The sequence below is a fragment of the Plecotus auritus genome (assembly GCF_963455305.1).
Source record: "Plecotus auritus genome assembly, chromosome: 2".
NCBI lineage: Eukaryota > Metazoa > Chordata > Mammalia > Chiroptera > Vespertilionidae > Plecotus > Plecotus auritus.
Genome location: NC_137771.1, coordinates 45,065,728 through 45,090,747, shown reverse-complemented (window position 1 = coordinate 45,090,747; position 25,020 = coordinate 45,065,728). Strand labels below are relative to the sequence as shown.

Below are 25,020 nucleotides of genomic sequence, written 5' to 3'. Positions count from 1 at the left end.
TCTCTGGCTTTGCCCACTTTTCTAAGTCTTTGCTCTCTACTCACCCCTTCTGGCTCAGTCCTGGACCCACCAGCATACACATTCCTATAGCTTTAAATGTCAACAAGGTGCTGACAATTCCCAGACTAGTTGTTATATCCAATTGTCAACTTAACATCTGCATTTTAATGTCTCAAGGGCTTATTAAAATGGGCAATTAATAAGCCCCTGAGATATTAAAATGCACACAACCAAATCCAAACTCTTGACCCAAAAGCAGAATCCCTTCAATTTATTTTTCCTCTAGTTTTCTACCTTTTAGTAAATGGCACCTCTAGCTGACTAATTAGAAACCCACTAGTTGTAATATTGAAAATACTTGATTGCTGGCTGGTGACTGTCCAAATGGAAAGGAAACTAGGATGCTAACCATACAGGTGCTACTCTCTGAGTACCAGCCTGATAGCTCCCTCTCTCACCAGCCACATGTAATCCATCATCAAATCCTCTGCAGTCTATCTCCAAAATACATCTCAAATCTGTTTAGTTTTCATCTCTATGGTGACCATCTTAATTCAACTCACCATCAGCTGCCTTTTAACTGGAATCCCCACTCATCCTCTTCAAATCTGTCTACCATACAACAGCCATTTATCTCTTTAAATATAAAGTGGATAATGCCACTCCCCTGCTTAGCACCTTTCAGTGGTTTCTCTTAGTACTTGGAATAAAATTGACACTCCCTAATTATACACAAAAAGCTCCTCCCCTTGCCTACCTGTCTAATCCCACCTATCTCCTTCCTCTCCACCCTAATTCCACAGTTCTCTGGAATCCACTGCCCCCTCATCCCCACATCCCCTCCTCCCCCCCAGCCCCTCCCCCAAACCAGCCAGCCTGGCGTTAGCTTTGGAGTCACTTCCCTTACACAAGCCTTCTCTGGCTACCCATGTTTACGTTAATTTCTTCTCTTTTCCTCTCCACAGAACTCTTGAAGTAGTCCTCACAAATTGTGACGTGTATTTGGGTGACTATCATTACCATCCCGATCACAGGATTCATTGAAGATAAGGGCTGCTTCTCAATGTTAATGTGCCTGGCACATAATTGCCTAGTGAGTATTTGAGGAGTCAATGAGTGAATCCAAAACCCTCCTAAGAAGTAGGGATTATGACACTCAATTTTCTGAATTTCCACAATGCAGAGCGAGACTGATAGAGGTTACAAGGAGACTGGTTTTAGGTCCTCTTAAGAAGAAAAAAGTAAATAATGAAGGTAGTTACAAAATGAAATGGCACATAAGCACTCCACCAAAGCAAGCACTCAAGTAAAGACACAAAATTAATCAGTTTGGGGTGTGGTGAAGGGGATTCCTAGACTTGGTGGGAATTTGGACACGTACTTTCAGCTGACCCAGAAACAGGCCATCTGTTGTGGGGTTGATGAAGATCTCCATGGCAAGCTGTTCGTTTCTTTATTCATTTATTCTATATATAACAGCACCACTATTAAGCTGAGCACTTACTTTATGCTGAGCATGCTTCTGAGTCCCTACTGGTGGGTGGCATGATTATTCCCATATTACAGACAGAAACACCTGAACAGGGAGGTTAAGTAACTTTCCAACATGAGCTAAGGAGTGAAGGCTGAATTCAAATCCATGCCATTTTACTCTAGAATCTAGTGCTTTTAGTCACGTGCAGTGTGAGGCAAATCACCTGGTGTGAGAGGAAAGACTTCACTTTATTTTTAATTTTTATTTTCTCTTTTTTTTGTTGTTATTTATTTTGTTTTGTTTTGTTTTTCTTAAGAGGGCACAGACGTCACAGTGTAGACATGGAATGAGGGGAGGGGAGGGAAAGAGGGGCAGAGAGATAGTCTAACAGCAGGTGCAAATAGAGCAGGCAGTCATCATGGCCTGTGCTTGGCAGCAGGCAGGAAAACATCATTCCATTCCCCTATACCACACAGAGAGGGCTTAGGTGTGGGAGACAGACACCCCACAGATGTTCTAGAAGAAAGCTTTTTAACTTTTACCAAGAAAGATACTTTCAAGAGTTCATGAAATCAGCCATACAAATTATGAAACCAAAGTGATAGTTCATTTGGGTAAAAAATTTTTGCTCATTTTTTTAAATCTAGCTAGAAAATGTGAAAACACTTCTACAACATCATCTTGCAGAAAAAAATCGCATTCCTCCAAAACATCAAGGCCTCTAGCTCACCCCAGAACCCTGAAATAAAAAGGGCCTCCCAACCATTTATAATATTAAATCCGAGATCCATCCAGGATCCTAGGAGCTACCCAGGTTCATGCCTATTTTGTAGGAGTGGAACCCAAGGGGCTGAGTGGGCAACGAGAAGGATTTTCATCAACAGCTAGGTCTTTGGCAGGAAGATAAGGAGAGCATAAACCTGTTACACACAGATGACTTTTTAGCCCCAAGGCATTGTTGGTCTCCTAAACTGATTTGCCTTCCCAGGGATTAATTCATGAAAGGGGATAATCTCATTTCCAAGTTTTTCTGATTTGCCTTCTCAGGGATTAACTCGTGAAAGGGAATAATAATCTGATCTCGGAAGGGGGTATATGTTCAGCTGGATACACGTTCAAGGAGATGTGGTCTATGAGTATTGGCTCAGCCCTGCGTCTGAAGTGCTTGCTCTTGCCCCACCAACACCGGGGACTGAACAGCATGGAGGTAAGGATAGGGGAGATCTATTTGTGTGTTTTGAAGTAGGGGAGGCAGACAGGCTAATGAAAAACTTATTTTTTTTGAAAAAACAAAAAAGGATATCTTGAATTCCTGGGGACAAACTTCTGTGGTAGATTCAGAGGATAGAGATGGGAGCAGAGGAAACCAAGGGAAAGCAAATGTGTTCCCTGCCCTCCAAAAACAGGCCTGCGATTGATGCCATCTACTGTGGGGGGCAGATGTGAACACATGCCATTCAAAGTGGAGAGAGGAGCGGGAAGAACAGGAATCCTGGGTAAGGCAGGGAGACTCGGAGGTCCTTAGATGATGGGTATTAGGTCCGCACAACTTGAATGTGTGGTTCAAGAGCTGTGGTGTCTGGAGTCTTTGGGCCTGGCTAGGGCCAGCTCCAACTCCTTTTTGAAAAAAAGATATTTTTATTTATTTCAGAGAGGAAGGGAGAGGGAGAGAGATAGAAACATCAATGATGAGAGAGAATCATTGATCAGCTGCCTCCTGCACCCTCCACACTGGAGATGGAGCCCGCCACTCAGGCATGTGCCCTGACCGGGAATCAAACCGTGACCTCTTGGTTGATAGATTGATGTTCAACTACTGAGCCACGCTGGCCGTGCCAACTTTTTTTTTTTTTTAAACTTAAAAAAGAAATGTTTTTATAGATTTAAGAGAGAAAGGAAGGGAGAGGAAGAGAGATAGAAACACCGATTGGCTGCCTCCTACGTGCCCTCTACTGGGGATCAAGCCCGCATGTGCCCTGACCAGGAATTCAACTGGAGACCTTTTGGTGCATGGGACGACAACCAATCAACTGAGCCAACTGAGCCAACTGAGCCGCACTAGCTCCAACTCTTAAGATTGGCAGCCTATGGTCTGGCTTTTTACAGAGCAGCAACTCACGTTCCTCTCATCCCTCATCCCTGGGGACCTGGAGATGTGGCAGATATCTCCCTTACTTCCCATTCATCCTGCAAAACCATTCACCTAGTTCAGTGGTTGGCAAACTGCGGCTCGTGAGCCACATGTGGCTCGCAAGCTACGGTTTGCCGCTCTGTTGACTAATGAATTTGCTGACCACTGACCTAGTTCAAAGCCTCTGGGTCTTTTAAGTTCCTCCTATTGTTGCACATAACGCTACTATAGACATCTTGAAAGTGGTTCTATAAGGGAGGTCACTAGATATGGAACTGCTGGGTGACATACACTAAATTGAACAGATCTTCCTAAGTTACCAGTTTAAAGTTTCACCAGGCATTTAACGAAGGTACTTTGTTTTCTTACATCCTCCCCATACTTGTTATGATCAAAACTTCAATAAGTGTCTACCTGAGGCTGCTGACCTGAAGGAGGAAATCCCTTCATCTGAGGAGAGGGAGGCGGCTGACCTGAAGCAGGAAATCCCTTCATCTGAGGAGAGGGAGGCGGCTGACCTGAAGCAGGAGGAGGAGGCAATCCCTGTACCTGAGAAGGTGACTTACGAAAGGAAAGAGGAGGAAACCACCCCACTAGAGGAGGGGGAGACTTGTAAAATGAAAGATGGAGAAGAAGCCTTATCCGCTGAGCCCGAGGACCATGCAGAGACCTTTGAATTAGTGGAAGAGGAAGAACCAATAAGCATGTTTCCCCCTCAGACTGTAATTCATCTTTACTTTGCGTTCCCCCCTCCAACTGCGCCCACCCCTCACTCGGTGTTCCCCCCTCCAACTGCACTCACCCCTCACTCGGTGTTCCCCCCTCCAACTGCGCCCACCCCTCACTCGGTGTTCCCCCCTCCAACTGCACTCACCCCTCACTCGGTGTTCCCCCCTCCAACTGCACTCACCCCTCACTCGGTGTTCCCCCCTCCAACTGCGCCCACCCCTCACTCGGTGTTCCCCCCTCCAACTGTGCCCACCCCTCACTCGGTGTTCCCCCCTCCAACTGCGCCCACCCCTCACTCGGTGTTCCCCCCTCCAAGAGGGTTTTCCCATCAACATTAATTTCCTTCTTAAATTCTGTCTCCTCCTTAAACTGCTTTCTGTAGGGAGGTATTCATTCGGATACTCTCTCTCGTGCCTTGGCTCCTTGTGGCATTTGATAATTTAGGTTATAAGCAAAGCTAAATCCAGTCAGAATTGTATTTCTATATTAGAACAATATATGTTTAATAAAACGTCTAATTGAGTAATAAAGCACAGGTCTTTATTGCACAAATCCTAGGATGAGTACCTTTCCTTAAAAATAGGTTTGGGGGATCATGTTTTGGAGAATCGAGAAGTCAAAATATTTTCTAGATAACTACAATATTACAATGCACAAGAGCTTGAGATCCTTGCTTATAACTTTCCAGAGCTGCTGAAGGAATACGATTAACCCTTAGATTTTGTTAGGACTCAAATCTTGCAGTACAAAATACAAAGTTAGCACTCAGACCCAGCATGGATCCAGAGGGCAGGTATGCTGAAAAAGACAGGAAGACTGTCCAGGTAAGGAGATTTCCTGAGAAAGCTGGCATCTTAAGATAGGGGTGCATCACAGAACAATTAAGAAAGTCTTGCCTGGCCCTGGCCGGGTAGCTCAGTTGAAGGAGGAAATCCCAAGGTTGTGGGTTTGATCCCTGGTCAGGGCACATACACGAATCAACCAATGAATGCACAAGTGGAATAACATATCGATGTTTCTCTTTGTCTCTCTCTCTCCCCGCCTCGCCTCTATCTCTAAAAAAAAAAAAAAAAAATCAATCAATCAATCAATAATTTTAAAAAAGAAAAGCTTGCCTTATCCCAGTGGTCGGCAAACTCATTAGTCAACAGAGCGGCAAACCGTGGCTCTCGAGCCGCATGTGGCTTGTGAGCCGCGATTTGCCGACCACTGCCTTATCCCATGTCTGGCATTTGGTGTAACTTAATGAAGTAGAAAGCACATCTGCTTAAAGTTTTTATTTAGAAACTAGTTGTACCCTAGACCAGGGGTGGGCAAACTTTTTGACTCGAGGGCCACAATGGGTTCTTAAACTGGACCGGAGGGCCGGAACAAAAGCATGGATGGAGTGTTTGTGTGAACTAATATAAATTCAAAGTAAAGGAGCGGAGGGGAGAGCAAGAGGGGAGAGCAAGAGAACTGGATAGAACAGCCGGATCCGGCCCTCGGGCCGTAGTTTGCCCAAGGCTGCCCTAGACAGTTTTCTCAGTGGTTAGAGAAGATTATTGGCCTGTGGAATGAAGTGTTGCAAGTTCGCTTCCAGTTGAGGTTGCAGGCTCAATCCCCGGGCCTGGTGCATGCAGGAGGCAACCAGTCGATATGTCTCTCTCTCATATTGATGTTTCTCTCTCTCTGTCTCTTTCCCTCCCATTCTCTCTCATAAAAAAAAAAAAAAAAAATCAATGAAGCCTGGCCAGCATGGCTCAGTGGTTGAGTATCGACCTATGGTCACGGTTCGATTCCCAGTCAGGGAACATGCCCGGCTTGCAGGATCGATCCCCAGTAGGGGACGTGCAGGAGGCAGCCAATTGATGATGTTTTTTTCTCACTGATGTTTCTATCTCTCTCTCTCCTTCTCCCTTCCACTCTCTCTGAAGAAAAAAAAAATAAAAAAAAAATATATAAAATCAATGGAAAAAATATCCTTGAGTAAGGATTAACAACAACAACAAAAAGAACCTAGTCAAAATGATTCTAGTGACATCAGAATATATTGATTTCAATGTGTTTGTTTTAAAAATACATTGGTCTGAAGTGTCAAATGTTTGCAGTCAAATAAGAAGGGGCAAACCACCATCTAGTGGCACACACCTCAGTTGCCACCTGGAAAACCACTCCACTCCCAGGACTTTAAAAGGAATTTTAGCAGCCTCTGACTTCAGGAGTATCCTATCTAATAAAGAGGGAATATGCTAATTAACCATCACTCCATCACAAAGATGGCTGCACCCACAGCTGAGGCCAAGTTCCCATAAGGAGCCTTAAGCAATCAGCAGGGACCTGAGGCTACACCAGGGGTGGGCAAACTTTTTGACTCGAGGGCCACAATGGGTTCTTAAACTGGACCGGAGGGCCGGAACAAAAGCATAGATGGAGTGTTTGTGTGAACTAATATAAATTCAAAGTAAAGGAGCGGAGGGGAGAGCAAGAGAACCCTCCGCTCTTTCGGCTCCGCGGGCCGGATAGAACAGCCGACCGGGCCAGATCTGGCCCTCGGGCCGTAGTTTGCCCACGGCTGGGCTACACCCTCCCCTGCCCCTGTGGGGCTTAACAGGGTCTTTAGGCCACATCCCCCACCCGGCAGGGCTTGACAAGGGACCTCAAGGTGCGCTTCCTGTCCTGGTGCTGGGCTAGGGGACCTCAGGCTTCTCCCCCAGCCCCAGTGCCAGGCCGGGGGACCTCAGACCGCGGCCCCCACCTGGCAGGGCTTGACAGGGGACCTCAGGCCATGCCCCCCATCCAGCGGGGCTTGACAGGGGACCTCAGGCTGCACCCCCTGCCCCAGCACCGAGCCAGGGGACCTGAGGCTGTGCCCCCTGCCAATGGGGCTTAACAGGGGACCTGAGGGTGTTCCCCCCTCCCAGTGCTGGGCCGGGGGACCTGAGGTTGCGCCCCTCCCTTTCCCCCCCTGCCTGGCGGGGCTTGACAGGGGACCTCAGGCCATGCCCCCCACCCAGCGGGGCTTGACGGGGGATCTCAGGCCATGTCCCACACCTGGCGGGGCTTGACGGGGGACCTCAAGGCATGCGGCCCCCCCCCCCCCCCCGGTCTGGGCTGGGGGACCTCAGGCCATGCCCCCCGTCTTGGTGCCAGGCCAGGGGACCTGAGGCTATGTTCCCTGCCCAACAGGGCTTGACAAGGGTGGGACTAGCCAGGTCTGGATCTATCCCAATGAGGGGTGGGGGGCCGGCCGGGTCTGGGTCTCATGCGATTTTGAGGCGCATGTGGGTGGGCGGGCACTTGACTCTGGGTCCCATGGTGTGCCGCAGACTCTGACAGGAGGAAGGTTTTCGTATACATTTTACTAATTTTCTTCCATCTCTGACACTTCTATTATAAAGAAAGGGCAAATAGCAATATTAAATTATTTCCTCTAATTAACCCCCTTTTAATGTGCACGAATTTTGTGCACCAGGCCATGAGTGTTATTATAATGCAAGTAATAAAACACCACTTAATTAATGCTTACCATTTGCAATCCACTGTTCTTATTAAACATTACAAGTCACTTAATCCTCACAGCAACAGTGGAAGAGAGGAGCTATGACCACTATTTATAGAAAACTGAAGAGTTAAGTCACAGGATTCAAAATGCACGACTTTGACTCTATCGCCTGCCTGTCCTACAGAACTTCCACTAGGTTTCCATTTCAACTTTCAAGCCTTTGGCTCTTTGTCCTATTCCTAGAGTTTATCAGTCCCTTCCTGGTACCACTTACTTTTTATCCATCATGCACCCTACGGATATTTTTTTGTTTGTTTCGATTTATTTATTTATTTATTTATTTATTTACTTTCTTTTCTTTTTTATTTTGTTTTCCACCCCATGGATCTTACCCCTGGCTACATATTAGAATCACCTGGGAAACTTTAAAATATCCTGATGTCCATGCCACATCCCAGACCAATTAAATCAATGGGGTGCTGGAATCTGATTTTATTGTGTAACCAAGGTTAAGAATGACTCACAAACCAGTCCCTTAATGATACTCCCAACCCAATCCATCTTTCTCCTCTACTGGAATTTTTCTGGACCCAATTGGTAACTATGCTGATTTGTTCTAAGTTCACATCCTCAACTTGATCAGCATGGCTCAGCAACCTGCTCAATGCAACCAACATGTACTAGGCATCTGCTCTGGGCTAGGCCCCGGGCTAAGGCACAGACACTGTCCCGACTGTGGATAAGTTCATGGTCTTTGGGTGAACCAATCATGAACACTTCCTGTTCTTGATTGAAGAGTTTCTAAACAAAGGATTTCACAGATTTAAAAAGAGGGGATGAGGGTTGTGGTGAGATGGGTATTCCAGGCATAGAGGAAAATATGTGCAAATCTTTTACTCATCCCTGCTCCAGTGGGTCTCGGGCTGGTCTCTAAAAGAGCAACATCAGCAATATCTGGGGGCTTGTTATAAATGCAAATTCTTGGATCCCACTCCACTCCTATGGAATCAGAACTGGGGATGGGATCATCTCAAGGTGATTCTAGAGCAGGGGTGGGCAAACTTTTTGACTCGAGGGCCACAATGGGTTCTTAAACTGGACCGGAGGGCCGGAACAAAAGCATGGATGGAGTGTTTGTGTGAACTAATACAAATTCAAAGTAAACATCATTACATAAAAGGGTACGGTCTTTTTTTTTTTTAATTTCAGTAGTTTTATTCATTTCAAACATTTTAACACCAGCGTTGATGCTAATGTGCAGTGGTGCATGTTAACACAAATGCCCTGTAGCACGCATTTTTACAGGTGCAAGGGGGAGAAGCAAACACAGCGCAAAATGCATTTGTTTTGCCGCTAACACATGCGGTTAGTGGCCACGGTGGCGTTACTGATACCGCATCCGTATCAGCAAAAAACTGCAGCCGCAGCATGGCTAGTGTGACATGTCCTCTGTGTGTCTTTTTCCCTGCTGCGCGTGTCCGCAGTGGGAAAAAAAACTGCAGTGGATACAAGCCCTAAAAGCTGAAAGTCTTTGTTGTTTTATTAACAAGTCATTGTGATGTACAGAATGTGGGAACAGGAAAAAATTGTGTTTGAGTAGAGCTCTTAATCTTACCTCAGAAAGGCTCTGATACTGTGCTCTCCAGGGGCGTGTCTCCCTACATCACCACGATAACGTGTCTACGCATTCCCAGGGTGATGTCGGGGGATGCGTCCGCGGGCATTCATTACAAGGAGCCTCTGGAAGATTGAGAGGTTGTTCCTTCTACTGAATGGGCGGATATAAATCCGCCCACTCAGAAGAAGGAGCTGCGGCCGTGTTTCCCGACATTGCCATGTTAACACTGCTGCTGGTCAAGGAGCGGAGGGGAGAGCAAGAGAACCCTCCGCTCTTTCGGCTCCGCGGGCCGGATAGAACAGCCGAACGGGCCAGATCCGGCCCGCAGGCCGTAGTTTGCCCACGGCTGTTCTAGAGTTTACTAAAGTTTGAGAAGCACTTCTCTCAAATACCAAAATCTTTTCTTTACTCACTCTTAGAAAAATGACCACCCTTAAAAGAGAAGCCATCTGATTCAAACTCCCCTGAAAAATTATTTTTTCAGTGATAACATTACCCCAACTTTTTCCTTCTATCTCCTTTGCTCCCCATTACTCCCTGGCTCTCTACTGACTTGCCACCAACTCTAAAAGAAAGAACTCAATTGTATTAAAGATTGTCAGTGATTTATCTGCCAGTTGTAGGGACTTTTCTATAGTTTTATTTACTTTTGCCTTGTTGGTAAGTGTACTATTCTTAAAATTCTTTTATCCCTTAGTGTCTAGGAACTGTATTTTTGACTACTGGTCCTTTTCTATTTTATTTCCCCAGGCAATTTCTTTTTGCATGTACATGATAAAAAATTAAATAATACAGTACACAATAAAAAATTCAGCCCTGACTGGTTTGGCTCAGTGGATAGAGCATCGGCCTGCGGACTGAAGGGTCCCAGGTTCGATTCCAGTCAAGGGCATGTACCTTGGTTGCTGGCACATCTCCAGTTAGGGGATGTGCAGGAGGCAGCTGATCGATGTTTCTCTCTCATTGATGTTTCTAACTCTCTATCCCTCTCCCTTCCTCTCTGTAAAAAATCAATAAAATATATATAAAAAAAAACCTTAAAAAAAATTCAATGCTTTCACTCCCTAGAGAGACACTAAACTTTTCTTAATTCTAGAGATATAAGCTAAATGTTATGCTGATAAGCCATTTTTGGAATTTATCATCTTTTAAAAAATATTTTATTGATTTTTATTTAGAGAAAGGGAGAGAGAGAGAGAGAGAGAGAGGGGGAGAGAGAAACATCGATTGGCTGTTGGCTGTCTCTGGCATGTACCCCAACTGGGGACTGAACCTGAAACCTGGGCATGTGCACTGACCAGGAATCAAACCTGCAGCCATTCAGTGAACTGCGGCCATTCAGTGAAACTTCATCTATGAAGTTTAATGTGGCAGGCAGGGTGGATGTTGACATAAAAAAGCTGCCGATGGCTTAGGTTACCCTGTCTGTTTCCCACATGAGGTCCCCCTGCCCCCGCCCTCCCACCCCACCGGCAACACGTTTCTTGTGCCTGCTGGACATCTCTCCACTTCGAGGTCCCAAACTGCAATGTTCTCTTCTCTCCCAGCACACTCTTCCTGAATTTCCTAGACTGGTCAATGCTCCCTCAATCCACCTATTTTCCGATGCTCTAAAGTGTTTGGAAAATCTCTTACAGAACCCAGAACAAGCCTCAAAGTTTTCTTTGGTGATAAAAATCCCTCATATGCTCTTTTATCCTCTATGTTCTAAAAAAATAAAGAGTGAAAAAAAAAGTTTTTTTCTTTTAGCAGAGAGCCTGAATTACCTGGTTTTATCAAAAAACAATTCTATAGTACTTTTATAGACAAAAGAGCTGAACTGACAAATTACCAAACTACGGAAGCAAATATAATTGGAAACATTTTCAATGACCCATCATAGCCAAATCAACCTCCAGTGACCAATCTATAACTGGGAATAAGGAACCATCAGACTTGAAGGTTACGGATATCTACCTCCTTATTATACGTGGAGATGGCAATTTAAACTGTGAGGAGAAGCTTCCAGAAGTGCTGGTTGACTCTTCCCCTCTTTCCCCCTTCTCCGCGCTGCAGTCTGTTGACCCAGACCTTGATCTTCCCTGTGCAATTAGTAGTTGCTGACTGCTTCGCAGATACACTGGCAATAGTCTTTTTCACATCGTCAGACACAACTATCTGGCTTTCCCTATGGTTCTGTCAGTAGGCTGGCTCATCTGATAGTATAAACAATTACCTAGTGACAAGTGAGCTGTGAGCATTGGATTGCTGGTACTACTCCTTGCACTCTGTTTTAATTAAAGCAAATACTCTAGGCAAAGGAAAGGTGTCTGATGCAGAACATGAGCGTCTCCTGGGCTTTGTGTCTAAAGCCTTTGGCAGCACATATGCTCCATACTCCTAACTGTGCACATTACACTGTCAAAGCCCAAAGGATTCCCTTGAGCTTTTAATAACACATGTTAAAAACAAAAATAACACCAACTCATGTGATTCATGTGAGAGAATATCATTTTCTTCTTAAAATACAGACCTAGGAAAAATAAGGAACTCCTTCAAGAAGTGTGTTCATAGTGGCAACTTGGCTGAATGGAGCGCTAATTCCTCATGGGCGAGCATGAGTTCATTGTCATGCAAGGTGCTTTTTGTAGTGAATGTTACACTTGCGCATTGTCCCCATTTCCTTGTGAAGAAGGTGGAGCTGGGCACATATATCAGTGTATGGAAATAGCAATACTAGCAGATCTTGCTAAGGGGAACACTTTTTTGTCTTGGCATAGTTATTATCTGAAATAACTTCCTCTTACTAGTAAAATTCAGTACCCAACCAACGGTCCACAGCTCTGAGGTTGAAGAGTTGCACTTGTGGGGCCTCTAGGGGTCAGCCTAACTTGAAGGGAAAGCGAGCACAGTGAACAAAAAGGGAAGGGCTTGGAGGCGCTGACAACTGGCAGAGGGAGGAATGGGAGGTGACGATGTAAGTTTTCACTGAGAGTGGGGACACGGAGGAAAGGGGAAGCCGACTCTATAGCCAGTCCACATAGTGTTTTGGTTTGTGCTCAACAGGAACTCGGGGACCCAAACCATTGAATGAATAGGTCGTTGATCATGTGAACTCCCTTGAAACTGATGGTATTTTTATGATTCTTTTCATACAGGCTGAAAGCCATATACTTTTTCCAATGTCTATTTTGGCACTTTGGACTTGGATCATTGAGAGTTAAGCACCACAGATTGGTTCTCCCTGAAGTAATGGTTTTTCAATTCGAACTTATGTTAGGGCTAGAATGATCGGAGGGGCTGGCTAGCCTTCTCTCTCAGGTACACCATGGTGGGTTTTATTCTTTTTACCTATAAACCACTGAATACTACTTCTGCAGAAGTATGGCGATTGTGATCATACATTTCGGGAAAACACTTTAACGAAACTCACTGCCATTATGCTGCCTCTCACTCACTGCATATCAACCTCAGACACATTTGAAGCGCTGAGAATCTAAGAAGAGGTAATTAACAGTACGCCTGATTTTCCCTCCCTGGTATATGTCCCTGTGCCTCTGGACAATACTCTTGAGGACCACAGCTGATAAATACTTGCCTGCCTTAGCTGATGACTACCACGCAGTGAGAATTTAACAGTGTTGGCAATCACTTTAGGTACTGGAAAAAGAGCATTGTATTTCTCCCTTCTTTTAACGTGAGTGGAAGAAATAGCACTTGGGCAGTTCAGTAACAGTTCTGGGGCAGAAGAAAAGAAGTCATTTCCTATTCCTTGCAAACTCTGATTTACAAAAGAACGCTGGAAGCTAAAAGCCTCGTTGATTTAGCACGTGAAGCAAAGAGTAATTTTTCTCCCCTTGTTATGCTTTCATATAATCATGCTCACTGCCTGTATGGGTGGCATTAAAGAATTTCTGAATAAAAATAATAATTTCTTGCTTTCAACCTCCATAATTCACATCAGCAAGCACCCTGCTGGGCAGTGATGCTTACTGCTGGTGACGCTCAATCTTTTTTGCACGCCACTTATCTGCCCGGAGCAGCTGCGTGCTCCTTTGATCGCAGTACCTGCAGGATAATGCGCCCATAGGCGTTCTTCAGCAGATTAACCACGTCCGCGTGAGACAGCCCATCCAAAGGTTGCCCATTGATGCTGACAATCCGATCTCCAACCTGGAAGTACAAAAGTGGGAGAAAATCACTATCATTAAGAAAAATTAAATTTGAGAAGAATGCTTAAAATTCGTTGGAAGTCATATTCCCCATTTGTGGCCATTGTGAAGGTTCTGTCTGTCTCCGGTGTGTGCATGTTCCAGCAGCATGAGGAATTTTTATGGCTTTCCTCAGACACAGGCCAATCAGAGAAACAAGAAGGGGGTCAGCTTTGATTATTAAAAGGCACGGCAGGCCACTTTTGTGTTTTGGTAATAGTGGCATTTCATACATCCATTCGCCAGTAATAGTGGGCTGTACAAATGAACTGTTCAATAAAACTCTAATGAGGAAGTCAAATATTTTCTGCTTTATTTTTCTACCTAAGTTAAAATTAACGGGCAATGGGGAAAAATTATAACAATGTTGATTCTTTTGATTGAAGGAAGATTCTACGGTCAAATCACTCGCAGGTAAAAATGAACTTTGGGTGGAATTAGGTGCTAAAAAAATGGTGTGGGAAGCTTTGTAAATGAGCTGCAATTTCTTTTTTCATCGAGAAGCTTTGATACAAACAATAACATTTTTATATGCCCAGGGACCCAGTGAATTTCAGGTATAAACTTTCTCTAAGGCATTCTGCCCTCAGCATGGGTCTCTCCAGGCTGTTGGAATTCCAACTTTAAACAAAGTGCCCATGGCTGCCACTTCCTCTCCCATCCCCCCACATGCTGTTAGCACTTCACCATTCCCCCCTTGTTTACTTTAAGCTTCTGTGTGCGTGCAGCCACACCGCTGGCCTGAATCATGGCAATAAATATTGGGATATCTCCCAAGGGACTTCCTTTTCCTCCAGCAATACTGATTCCAAGGGCATCACTGAGCTCCTAGAAAAGAAGAAAAACACAACACATATTTAATAAAGAGCCACAGCCTGATTGTCCCATGAGAGCTGCAGAACAAAACACTCAGTGCTGCAGGAGGTCAGGGTAGCACAGGACTTAAGTGCAGGGCCTTTGGAGTCAGAAAGACCCAGGTTTCAGCTCTAGCACTGTAGCTGGGGAGTCTTCAGTAAGTTCCTTAACCTCTTAGAGCTTCCATTTCTAGGCATAAAATGGGAAGAATACCACCTACTTCACAGTGTTGGTTTGAGGATTAAATGAGACGATACAGTGCAGTCCTAGCCTACAAAAAAAGGCTCAATAAAAGGCAACAGTAAGGGCCCTAGCTGGGTAGGTCAGTTGGTTAGAGTGTTGTCCAGATAATCTAAGTTTCTGGTTCAGGTTTGATGCCAGGTCAGGGCACATTCAAGAATCAACCAATGAATGCATAAATTAGTGGAACAACAAATGGATGCTTCTCAAGCTCTCTCCCGCTCCTCTCTAAAATCAACAAATAAAAATTTTAATTAAAAAAAGGCAATAGTAGGCTGGCCGGTGTTGCTCAGTGATTGAGCATTGTCCCACGGACCAATAGGTCCCCAGTTTGATTTCCAGCCAGGGAATATGCCTGGGTTTTGGGCTCGATCTCCAGTAAGGAATGTGCAGGAAGCAGCCGATAAATATTTCTCTCTCCCTCTCTATCTAAAAATAAAAAAACACATATATATTTTTTAAAAAGGCAGTAGTAGCCTTAGCTAGTTTGCCCAGTGGTTGGAGCATTGGCCCTTGAACTGAAGGGTCTCGGGTTCAATTCCTGGTCAAGGGCACATATCTTGGTTGTGGGTTCCATCTCTCTCTCTCTCTCAAGATCAATTGAAAAAATATCCTCAGATGAGGATTAAAATAAATGGTTTATTTAAAAAAAAAAAGGCAATAGTAGTTGTGAAAAAAACAAAACCTATGCTACTGCTCAGTTTAGTGGCCAATTTTGATGCAACTTGGCAAGTATGTTCTCATATGGTGTTTATAATTAAACTGCCACACATATCATGCTCTTGGGGGTGTGAACAAACATACTTGGCTCTAAAAGAGCCGCACAACTGCGTTAAAACAAAGGATGTTAGAGGACACTTACTATAATGACAACAGAGTTTGGAGAGAGAATTAAATGTGACAGGAAATGCTCCCTAAGATATTAGGTGAGGCAATATGGTTTACTCAGACCCTGCTGAAGAGATCCTGGCTTCAGTTCAGGCTTTCCCCATATTTCTATCATAGGGTTAGTATTTTAAAAATCACTAAAGGAAAAAATGACAAGTTCCAGATTCAGCATGGTGGCATACACATGATAGCACCTCTCTCCTGCTGAGTAAAATGGAGAACATGTCAAAATAACAAAACACAACTACCGGGGCTTCTGAAAAGCAAAGAAACTCAAAATGTGGTGGAAAACCAAAACTTGGAGAAATGACAGCAGGGATGAAGGTCCCTGGTCTCAAATGATTTCCTGGTGGCGCTGTACTGAGGGCAAGACCCAGGTAAGGAGCTGTAGAAATGGTACACATGGCTAATGTTCAGAGAGAAATTCCCACCTTTCTGGTCAGAGGAACCAGGAAAAGGGGCCCCTGGTGGTAGGAGAATAAAAGAAGAAAACTTGAGTAAAGGGAGACAGAGGAGGGATCCTCTAACTCTGAGTGAACCCGTGGAATTCTCAGGCTCAGATGTGAAATAGACCCAAACTACAGAACGGAACCACCACTCAAAAAAGGGGAGATGGAACTTAACCTAACCGGGTGACTGCATCCTGTCCACACAGCATAACATCCATGGGGTCCAGGGTAAAATCCTATATTACTTGACATGCCAAAAAACAGGAAAATGTGACCAATCTACACTAATAAAAGAGAAACATGCAAATTGACTGTACCTCCACTATACCCACAAGCCACGCCCACAAGCCAATCAGGAGCGACTATGCAAATTAACCCAACCAAGATGGTTGCAGCCATGGAGCGAGCAGGAGGCTTGGGTTTCCCCGGCGATGGAGGAAGCCAAGCTTCCTGGTTGGCCCTGGCCTCCGCTCAAGGCTACAAAGTTTCAATTATAGAAAATAAATAAATCCCAGATACCAGGGCCTCCACTTGGGTCGCCGGGGGGCGTGGCCAACCTGCAAACCACCACAGGCCCCTCGCCCAGGCCACCCCACACCCCAAGGGAACCCCCACTCTGATCTGGGACACCCTTCAGGGCAAACCAGCTGGCCCCCACCCATGCACCAGGCCTCTATCCTATCTAATAAAAGAGTAATATGCAAATTGACTGTCACTCCAAAACACAAGATGGCTGTCCCCATGTGGACACAAGATGGCCACAACAGATGGCCAGCAGGGGAGGGCAGTTGGAGGGACCAGGCCTGCAAGGGAGGGCAGTTGGGGGTGATCAAGCCTGCAGGGGAGGGCAGTTAGGGGTGACCAGGCTGGCAGAGGAGGGAAGTTGGGGGCGACCAGGCCTGCAGGGAAGGGCAGTTGGGGGGGGGGGGACCCAGGCCTGCAGGGGAGAGCAGTTGGGGGGACCAGGCCTGCAGGGGAGGGCAGTTAGGTGTGACCAGGCCTGTAGGGGAGGGCAGTTAGGGGCAATCAGGCTGGCAGGGGAATGGTTAGGGGGTGATCAGGCTGGCAGGCAGAAGCGGTTAGGGGCAATCAGGAAGGCAGGCAGGCGAGCAGTTGGGAGCCAGCAGTCCTGGTTTGTGAGAGGGATGTCCGACTGCCCGTTTAGGCCCAATCCGAGTAGAATCGGGCCTAAACAGGCAGTCGGACATCCCTCGAGGGGTCCCAGATTGGAGAGGGTACAGGCTGGGCTAAGGGACACCCCCCACCCTGTGCATGAATTTTGTGCACCAGGCCTCTAGTTTAAAAAAAAAAATATTGATTGATTTTAGAGAGAGAGAGGAAGGGAGGGGGGACAGAAAGAGAGAGAAACATCAACCTGTTGTTCTACTTATTTATGTGTTCATTGGTTGACTCATATGTGCCCTGACCGGGGATGGAACCCAAAACCTTGGTGTATTGGGATGGCACTCTAACTGAGCCACTGGCCAGGGCTTTTTTTTTCTTTTTCAATTTTGGTTTTATTTAGTTATTTTGTAAAAGTTTTTTAAAATTGATTTTTGAGAGAGAGGAAGGGAAAGGGAGAGAGAAAAACACTGATTTGTTGTTCTAGTTATTTATGCATTCATTGGTTATGTGCCCTGACCAAAGATTGCATCCATAACCTTGGCATGTCCAGACGACCCTCTAATCAACTGAGCTACCTGGCCAGGGCAATATTTTTTCTTGAGATCATTAAAATATGTAGAAAAGTTGAAAGCAAAAATTATCACATTATTTGGTGGGGTTCTCAGATTATGTAAATGTAAGCATATGACAACTATGGCAGAAAGGTTGTGGTAAAGGATCCGTATGGTCGCAAAGCTTCTATAGTTTTCTTTGATCATCTGAAAACATACACAGCTTAGGGTGCTTTGATTTGACCTCAGTAAATTTGGAAAAAGGGAAAAGAACAAAATGACAACAAAAACCATATAAAGAACCTTACAACCTCATGTCACATAAGTGTGAGGAATTATTCTTTATTATTAACTAGAGGCCTGGTGCATGAAATTCATGCATGGGAGGGGGGAGGGATTCCCTCAGCCCAGCCTGCACCCTCTCGCAATCTGGGACCACTGGCTCCTAACAGCTCGCCTGCCTGCCTGCCTGATTGCCCCTAACCACTTGCCTGCCTGCCTGCCTGATCACCCTTCCTTGGCCTCCCCCGCCCCCACCCCACGGCTTTGTCTGGAAGGTCATTCGGCTGTCCAGTCTAATTAGCATATTATATTTTTATTATTATAGATATTACTAGTGCTGCCATGTCACACCTATAAGACAGAAAAATAGCAATGCTGGCCTCTCCAGTAACAGGCAGCCCATATCTTGTTTTCCAGAGTATTTGTGCCTAGCTGATATTTTCTGAATGCATCAGTAGTAAAGCCCTGCGTGCAAAACGGCAAGATGACTTTCTTTATGAAGTTTCTTCTTGGACTGTGTGTGGGAGAATACGATTGGTAGGAGCAGGCCTTTTAATAAAAGCTTGTGAAAACAAATAGCTGAAATAACTAGAAAGACGTAAAATGACGTTTTATAAATCTTGGCATAAGGAGAAATTTATGCATTAATTTGGTTTTGTTCAAATCCATCATGATGTTTCCTTAATTTATCCATAATTATGCACATGTTGGTACATTTGACTCCCCCATCACAGGAACATATGAGTTGCCACTCTGGCGGAAAGATACTGGGAACAAATAAGGCAGATATAGACAAAGATGTAGCAAATAATAATGGATGCCACTTCCTGGACATCAGATGATGTACTAAGTACTACTATATGCATTACTTCATTTAATCCACACAACAATGTTTACCTGGTAAACAGTGTTATCACCCCATTCTACAGATGAGAAAACTGAGGTTAAATCACTTGCCAAAGATAACAGAGGTAATACATAGCAGACTGCCTTCAAACACAGCTATGACTGACTCCAGAGAACTAAGCTATGTTGGATATCACTTTATTACAGTTTTGATGATTACAACAAGGTCATACATTTTTTTTACTACTTTTTGAACCCCAAATTTAATGGTCAAAGTGATCAAAATAGAAGTCCACTTTCCAATATTCTGGATATCATGCAGGAATTTGAAATTCAGGATCTGACAAATGTATGAACTGAAATGCATCTTATGCAATCTTCTCAGGAGGGCAATTTAGCAATATGTAGAAAAGTCTTTAATAGCAATTGTGGCTTTGGACTCAACAATTTCATTTCTAGTAGTTAATCCTGAGCAAATTACCCATGATATGGGCAAAAAGTAAATACAAAGATATTTTGCTATAAAAGATAACAAAAATTAAGGAATATGCCAATTGTTTTATAAGAGGAAGCTATAGCATATTCATATGATGGAATATTATGTAACCAATAAAAATCATGCTATATGCCAGCAATTTTCAACCCTTTTCATCTCATGGCACACATAAATTACTAAAATTCTGCGGCAAACCAAAATATATTTTGCCAATCTGAAAAAACATAGGTGTAAATTATTTTTCTTTTTATTTATTTTATTTTTTATTAAAATAGGCATAAATTTTTAAAAAATATTTTTTATTGCTTTTTAGAGAGAGGAATGGAGAGAGAGAGAGAGAAACATCGATGTGGGAGCAAAACTTCTTTTGGCTGCCTCCTGCACACCCCCTTTTAGGGACTGAGCCTGCAACCCAGGCATGTGCTCTGATGGGGAATTGAACTGGCAACCGCTTTGTGCACGGGACGGAGCCCAACCAACTGAGCCACATGGGCCAGGGTAAATATAATTTTGATTCAATTATACTGGATGACCATTGTGTTGGCTGTTGCCATTTTTTTTTCTTTGACAACCTAAGGGAAAAGAAATCAGTGCCTCAACTAAATAGTCAGGTATTGCATGTTTTAAAAAGTCTTGAGATATACTTGTTGAAAATCACTGCCAATGCTGTCAAAAAAATACTTATTGCATGGCTAAAAGGTCTTGGTTTAAAGTTAAAAAAAGCTACCAAAAATGATGCCATTTTTTGTTTTGCGAAACTTTTAAGTACATGCACAAAATGTAGTGGATGTGATGTACCAAAAAATTCAGTTGTCAGCTATGTGTTTACCATATTTTCCTAAGTCTGTTTGTTACACAGACCACATATTTATTCAGCAACTTAAAGGAGCACACTAATAATCCAACCAATTGAATTAAGGGGAAAATGTACATTTTATGCAAATCCAACACAAACCAGGAAAACAGCAAAATTACAGACTTACCCTGATTATCTCAACGGTCCTTGGTCCCATATCTGTGCCTATCAATAAAGAAACAACAAAATTAACTTTTTTTAAAACTTTATTTTTAATTTTATTTTTTTGTTAATGCTCACCTGAGGATATTTTCCCATTGATTTTTAGGGAGAGTGGAAGAGAGAGGGAAAGACAGAGAGAAACATCAATGTGAGAGAAACACATTGGTTGGTTGCCTCCTGCACAAGCCCCAACCAGGGCCTCGGGTTGGGGAGGAGCCTGCAACCAAGGTACATGCCCTTCACCGGAATTGAACACGGGCCCTTTAGTCCTCAGGCCGATGCTCTATCCACTGAGTCAGACCAGATAGGGCACAATTAACTTTTACCATTAAGAGATAATATATGTAGGATACAAAATTATCTCCTGAAAATGTGTCATTTTCTAGGCCTTTCAAGAGAGAATACTGAAACAAGCAGGCTTTATACCCTTTCTCAAAATCCAAACCAGCAGCCATCGACCAGGGGCTGTCTTCTATTATGTGGCTATAATCATTTGGTCTGACAGAAGCTGATGGACTGTAGCAGTAGCTGCCTGAAATATAGTGATTAAATGGCTTAGAAGATGAACCATTTGTGTTTTACTGTATGTTTTTCTGACTTAAAGGAACCATCTATCCAAGGTAAGGATTAAGAAGATCCTTGCCCTGTCCCACCTCACTGGCATATGTACCTCTGACCTTTCTTGAGTGACTAATACTTTTAAAAAAAATTCTCTTTTGTAGCCCGGCTGGAGTGGCTCAGTGGTTGAGCGTCTAACCATGAACCAAGAGGTCTCTGGTTCGATTCCTGGTTAGGGCACATGCCCTGGTTGTGGGCTTGATCCCCAGTAGGGGACGTGCAGGAAGCAACCAATCAATGTTTCTCATCATCAATGTTTCTCTCTCTAAAATCAATAAAAAAAAATTAAAATAAAAGCTTTACAAATTTTTTCTCTTTGTAAATGATTTTACTTTAGGAAACACTTTAGGTTTCTGCTTTCCCACTTTTCATATGATTGGTGTAAAGTTCAAGGCATAGTCCAGAAATGAGTCTCTAAGGCTTTACTTCTTTTAGAATAGGCCTTTCCGAAAGCTTGAGGCTTATGTGGCCAAGTACAAAGATTTAAAAGTATTTTAGTTAAAGGTGGAAAAAAAATTTTTTTTTAATTTAATATTAAAAAAAAAATTGGGTAGCCGAAACCGGTTTGGCTCAGTGGATAGAGCGTCAGCCTGCGGACTGAGGGGTCCCAGGTTCGATTCCGGTCAAGGGCATGTGCCTTGGTTGCGGGCACATCCCTAGTGGGGGGTGTGCAGGAGGCAGCTGATCGATGTTTCTCTCTCATCGATGTTTCTAGCTCTCTATCCCTCTCCCTTCCTGTCTGTGAAATATCAATAAAATATATTTTAAAAAAAATAAAAAAAAATTGGGTAACAGAATGTTTTGCTGGAGGCGTGTCCACGGAATACCTGAATTTCTGGGGGAAGGATCGGAAGCCTTCTTTGTGCCGACCAGGCTTTGCAGGCTGGAGATGACAGGAGCCAGGGCAGGGTGGAAGCTGCTGTGTGTGCTGTGCTGACTCCCCTGCGAAGGAAACCCAGAGGTCAGCTGTGCTGGAACATGCACTTGGCCTCAACACTTCAACCTTATTAATTAGTGTTTCAATTACTGAAGTAACCATAATCATGTAACTGAAAATTCTAGAGACTAAAAAAGAAATCAAAAATTACCCATACTCGCTCTTTTACCACCTTAGAACAACTCCATCTAACATTTTCTCCATTATAAGTGCTTTCATATATGGTTTCAATCATCGAGGAAGAAAATATAATTTAAGCTTTTCTTCTTCAACATAAAATAAAAAACATTTTCCTAAGCTGTGATGCAGTGTTTATATATGATCAGTTAATAGCACTATGTGTTAGTTGGGGCTGGAGTCAACATTGATTCCCTTATCATCCAAAGGACACGATCTCTTTTGCTAAAACAAGCATAATAAAATCTTGAATAATAGAAATTTGACCAAATGGAATTCTTAACTGTAGGAGAAAGCAGCAAATATCTTCCTAGGAATATGTTGTTTTAAGTAATATGTTAAATTTGTTTTTCTCAAAGATTTCCTAGGGTCAGGGATAATTCGGCTCAATCTGCTATATCTCCACTACTGCCCTCATAGCCATCTAACTAAATATTTGAGTTCTACAATGTATAGTCATGTATGGCTAGTGGCTATTCAATGAAAATTATATACACAGTGAAGGACCTTTTCAATGAAAAACCCAATAACAAGTAAATAATTTTGCCCTCAAATTATCAAGGTTGTGCCCAATGGCCTCAAAATTTTAAATCAAACCAAAATTTTAAATCACCTGATGGATTATAATTTAAACCACTTCTTAGTTCTATGATGCAAGTTGTTTAATGTTTTAACACTCTTTAAATATGAAAAACTTCAAATCTAAGAAAAGTTAAAAGTAGACATCCATACATAAACCTAGATTCCACAATTAATATCCTATATAATAAAAGGGTAACATGTTGCCCTAACTGGTTTGGCTCAGTGTAAAGAGGGTCGGCCTGCGGACTGAAGGGTCCCCAGTTCAATTCCGGTCAAGGGCATGTACCTTGGTTGCGGGCACATCCCCGGTAGGGGGTATGCAAGAGGCAGCTGATCGATGTTTCTCTCTCATTGATGTTTCTAACTCTCTATCCCTCTCCCTTCCTCTCTGTAAAAAATCAATAAAATATATTTAAAAAAAAGGGTAATATGCAAATTGACCCTAATGGCAGAATGACCTGGCTGCTCCCTGGTGGTCAGTGCACTTCCACAGGGAGAGCACTGCTCAGCCAGAAGCTGGCTCAAGGCTGGCCAGCACAGCGGTGGTGGCGGGAGCCTCTCCTGCTTCTGCAGCAGCACTAAGGATGTCTGACTAATGGCTTAGGCCCGTTCCCTGAGCGTTCCCGAGCTGCCAGAGGGTGCAGGCCGGGCTGAGGGACCCTCAAGTGCATGAATTTTCATGCACCGGGCCTCTAGTTTTGATATATTGTCCTTTTCCCATATCCATTCACCTATTCATCACTCAATTTGTCTTTTTTAAAAAAGTTCATTTCAAAATAAATTATAGACATTAGCACACTTCACAATGAATACTAGTATATATAAAGGAGTATTTTTATATTTTCCTGAAAAGATATGATTTAAATCAATGGTAACAGATAATACTTAGAATTGAGTAAGTACAACATATAACTTTTGCCTAAAAAATGTGCTTCTTAAGGCCTTTATAAATATGGACTTTTCCTGGCAGTGTTCCCTCGGGTATCTGAGGAAAAGATTTCTCTTTTCCATTACACACTTTCTTCTGCAGAGTAGATACTCTTTTCTGGTTAGTGGGAAAAGATAGTTTATTTTATTTCATCTTATTTTTTAACCCTCACCTGAGGATATGTTTTTACTGATTTTTAGAGAGAGAGAGGGAGAGAGAAACATCAATTGGTTGCCTCCCATATGCACCCCAAGCAGGGATTGAACCTGCAACCTAGGTATGTGCTCTGAGTGGGAATCGAAACTGCAGTCCTTTGCAGGTATATGGGATGATGTTCCAACCAACTGAGCCACATGTCCAGGTTCGAAAAGACATTTTTTAAAAAACTTGGTGCAAGAAGGTTAGATAGAAGTATTTGATACTTTGTTCCAGGTTTCCAAAATATGACAGCTCACATTTATATACCAGATAAATGGTAATGGTGGTTGTCATTTAATGATAGAGCTTCTAAATTTGCTTGTTCTGTATTTAACCTGAGTGTGAACTTTATCAATCACTAAGACACTCATACACATTCCTCATGGACAGAAATCCAGTTCTACCTACCACCTCACCTGTGAGTCCAAACTTTTCTTAAAACTCTGGAATTCCTTGTACCCTTTGTGCCTTTTCATATGCTATTCCCTCTGTCTGGGATACCTTCTCCCTCTTTCCCGCCTAAGAAACTCCTTTCGGAGTGAGACCCGAGGGACCCTCTTTGTAGCTCTCAGAAAGAAACATTTCATCTCCGGTATTGTTCATTCTGCATTCTAAACCCTTGTATAATGAGCCTTTAATGAAGTCACTCAACAAACGAATCTTTTATTAAGGAAGAGCTGAGACAACTATTTTTTGCATCTCAAGTTCCCACTGTTGATACAAGTCAGGCCAGAACCATCACCAGCCATTCACTCCTGGAATCCCACTGCAGCACTGTGTCTGTTAGGACACATGATATTTGCTGCCCAATATCTAGGCCAGAAATAAAGAAAAAAGTTCTAAACTTAACACGATGTTATTGGGTTTGACTGCTTTGAGGATTCTTTTAGACAAGCCAGCTAGTCTGTGATTCTATCTGAACAATAGTATTTTTCTTCACCCATTTTCTAACACCAGTGAGGCAAAGGAGACAGCTAACAGCATTCCGGAAGCACCTGTGTGCTAATCACAAGTCTTCTGAACAAAGGTCTTGGACAGGCTTTAAGTCTAAAGCAACCAGGGAGGGGACCAAAAGTCATGCTTTTAACCTCAAAACAAGGGCCCATCTACACTGAGTGGCCAGATTATTATGATCTCTGAACACATAATAATCTGGCCACTCAGTGTATATCCTATATAATAAAAGGCTAATATGCAAATTGTC

General features: G+C 43.5%; 1 protein-coding gene across 1 annotated transcript in view; it reads right to left on the bottom strand.

Moving 5' to 3' along the window:
* PATJ (PATJ crumbs cell polarity complex component) overlaps positions 1-25,020 on the bottom strand; it is a 342,671-nt gene that overhangs the window by 12,561 nt on the left and 305,090 nt on the right. Inside the window, exons 40-43 of the mRNA XM_080656343.1 lie at positions 21,822-21,936; positions 20,342-20,379; positions 14,332-14,454; positions 13,484-13,588 (exon numbers count right to left, since the gene is read on the bottom strand). Of these exons, the coding sequence (XP_080512469.1) occupies positions 13,484-13,588; positions 14,332-14,454; positions 20,342-20,379; positions 21,822-21,936 (381 nt within the window). The remainder of the gene's footprint in view (positions 1-13,483; positions 13,589-14,331; positions 14,455-20,341; positions 20,380-21,821; positions 21,937-25,020) is intronic.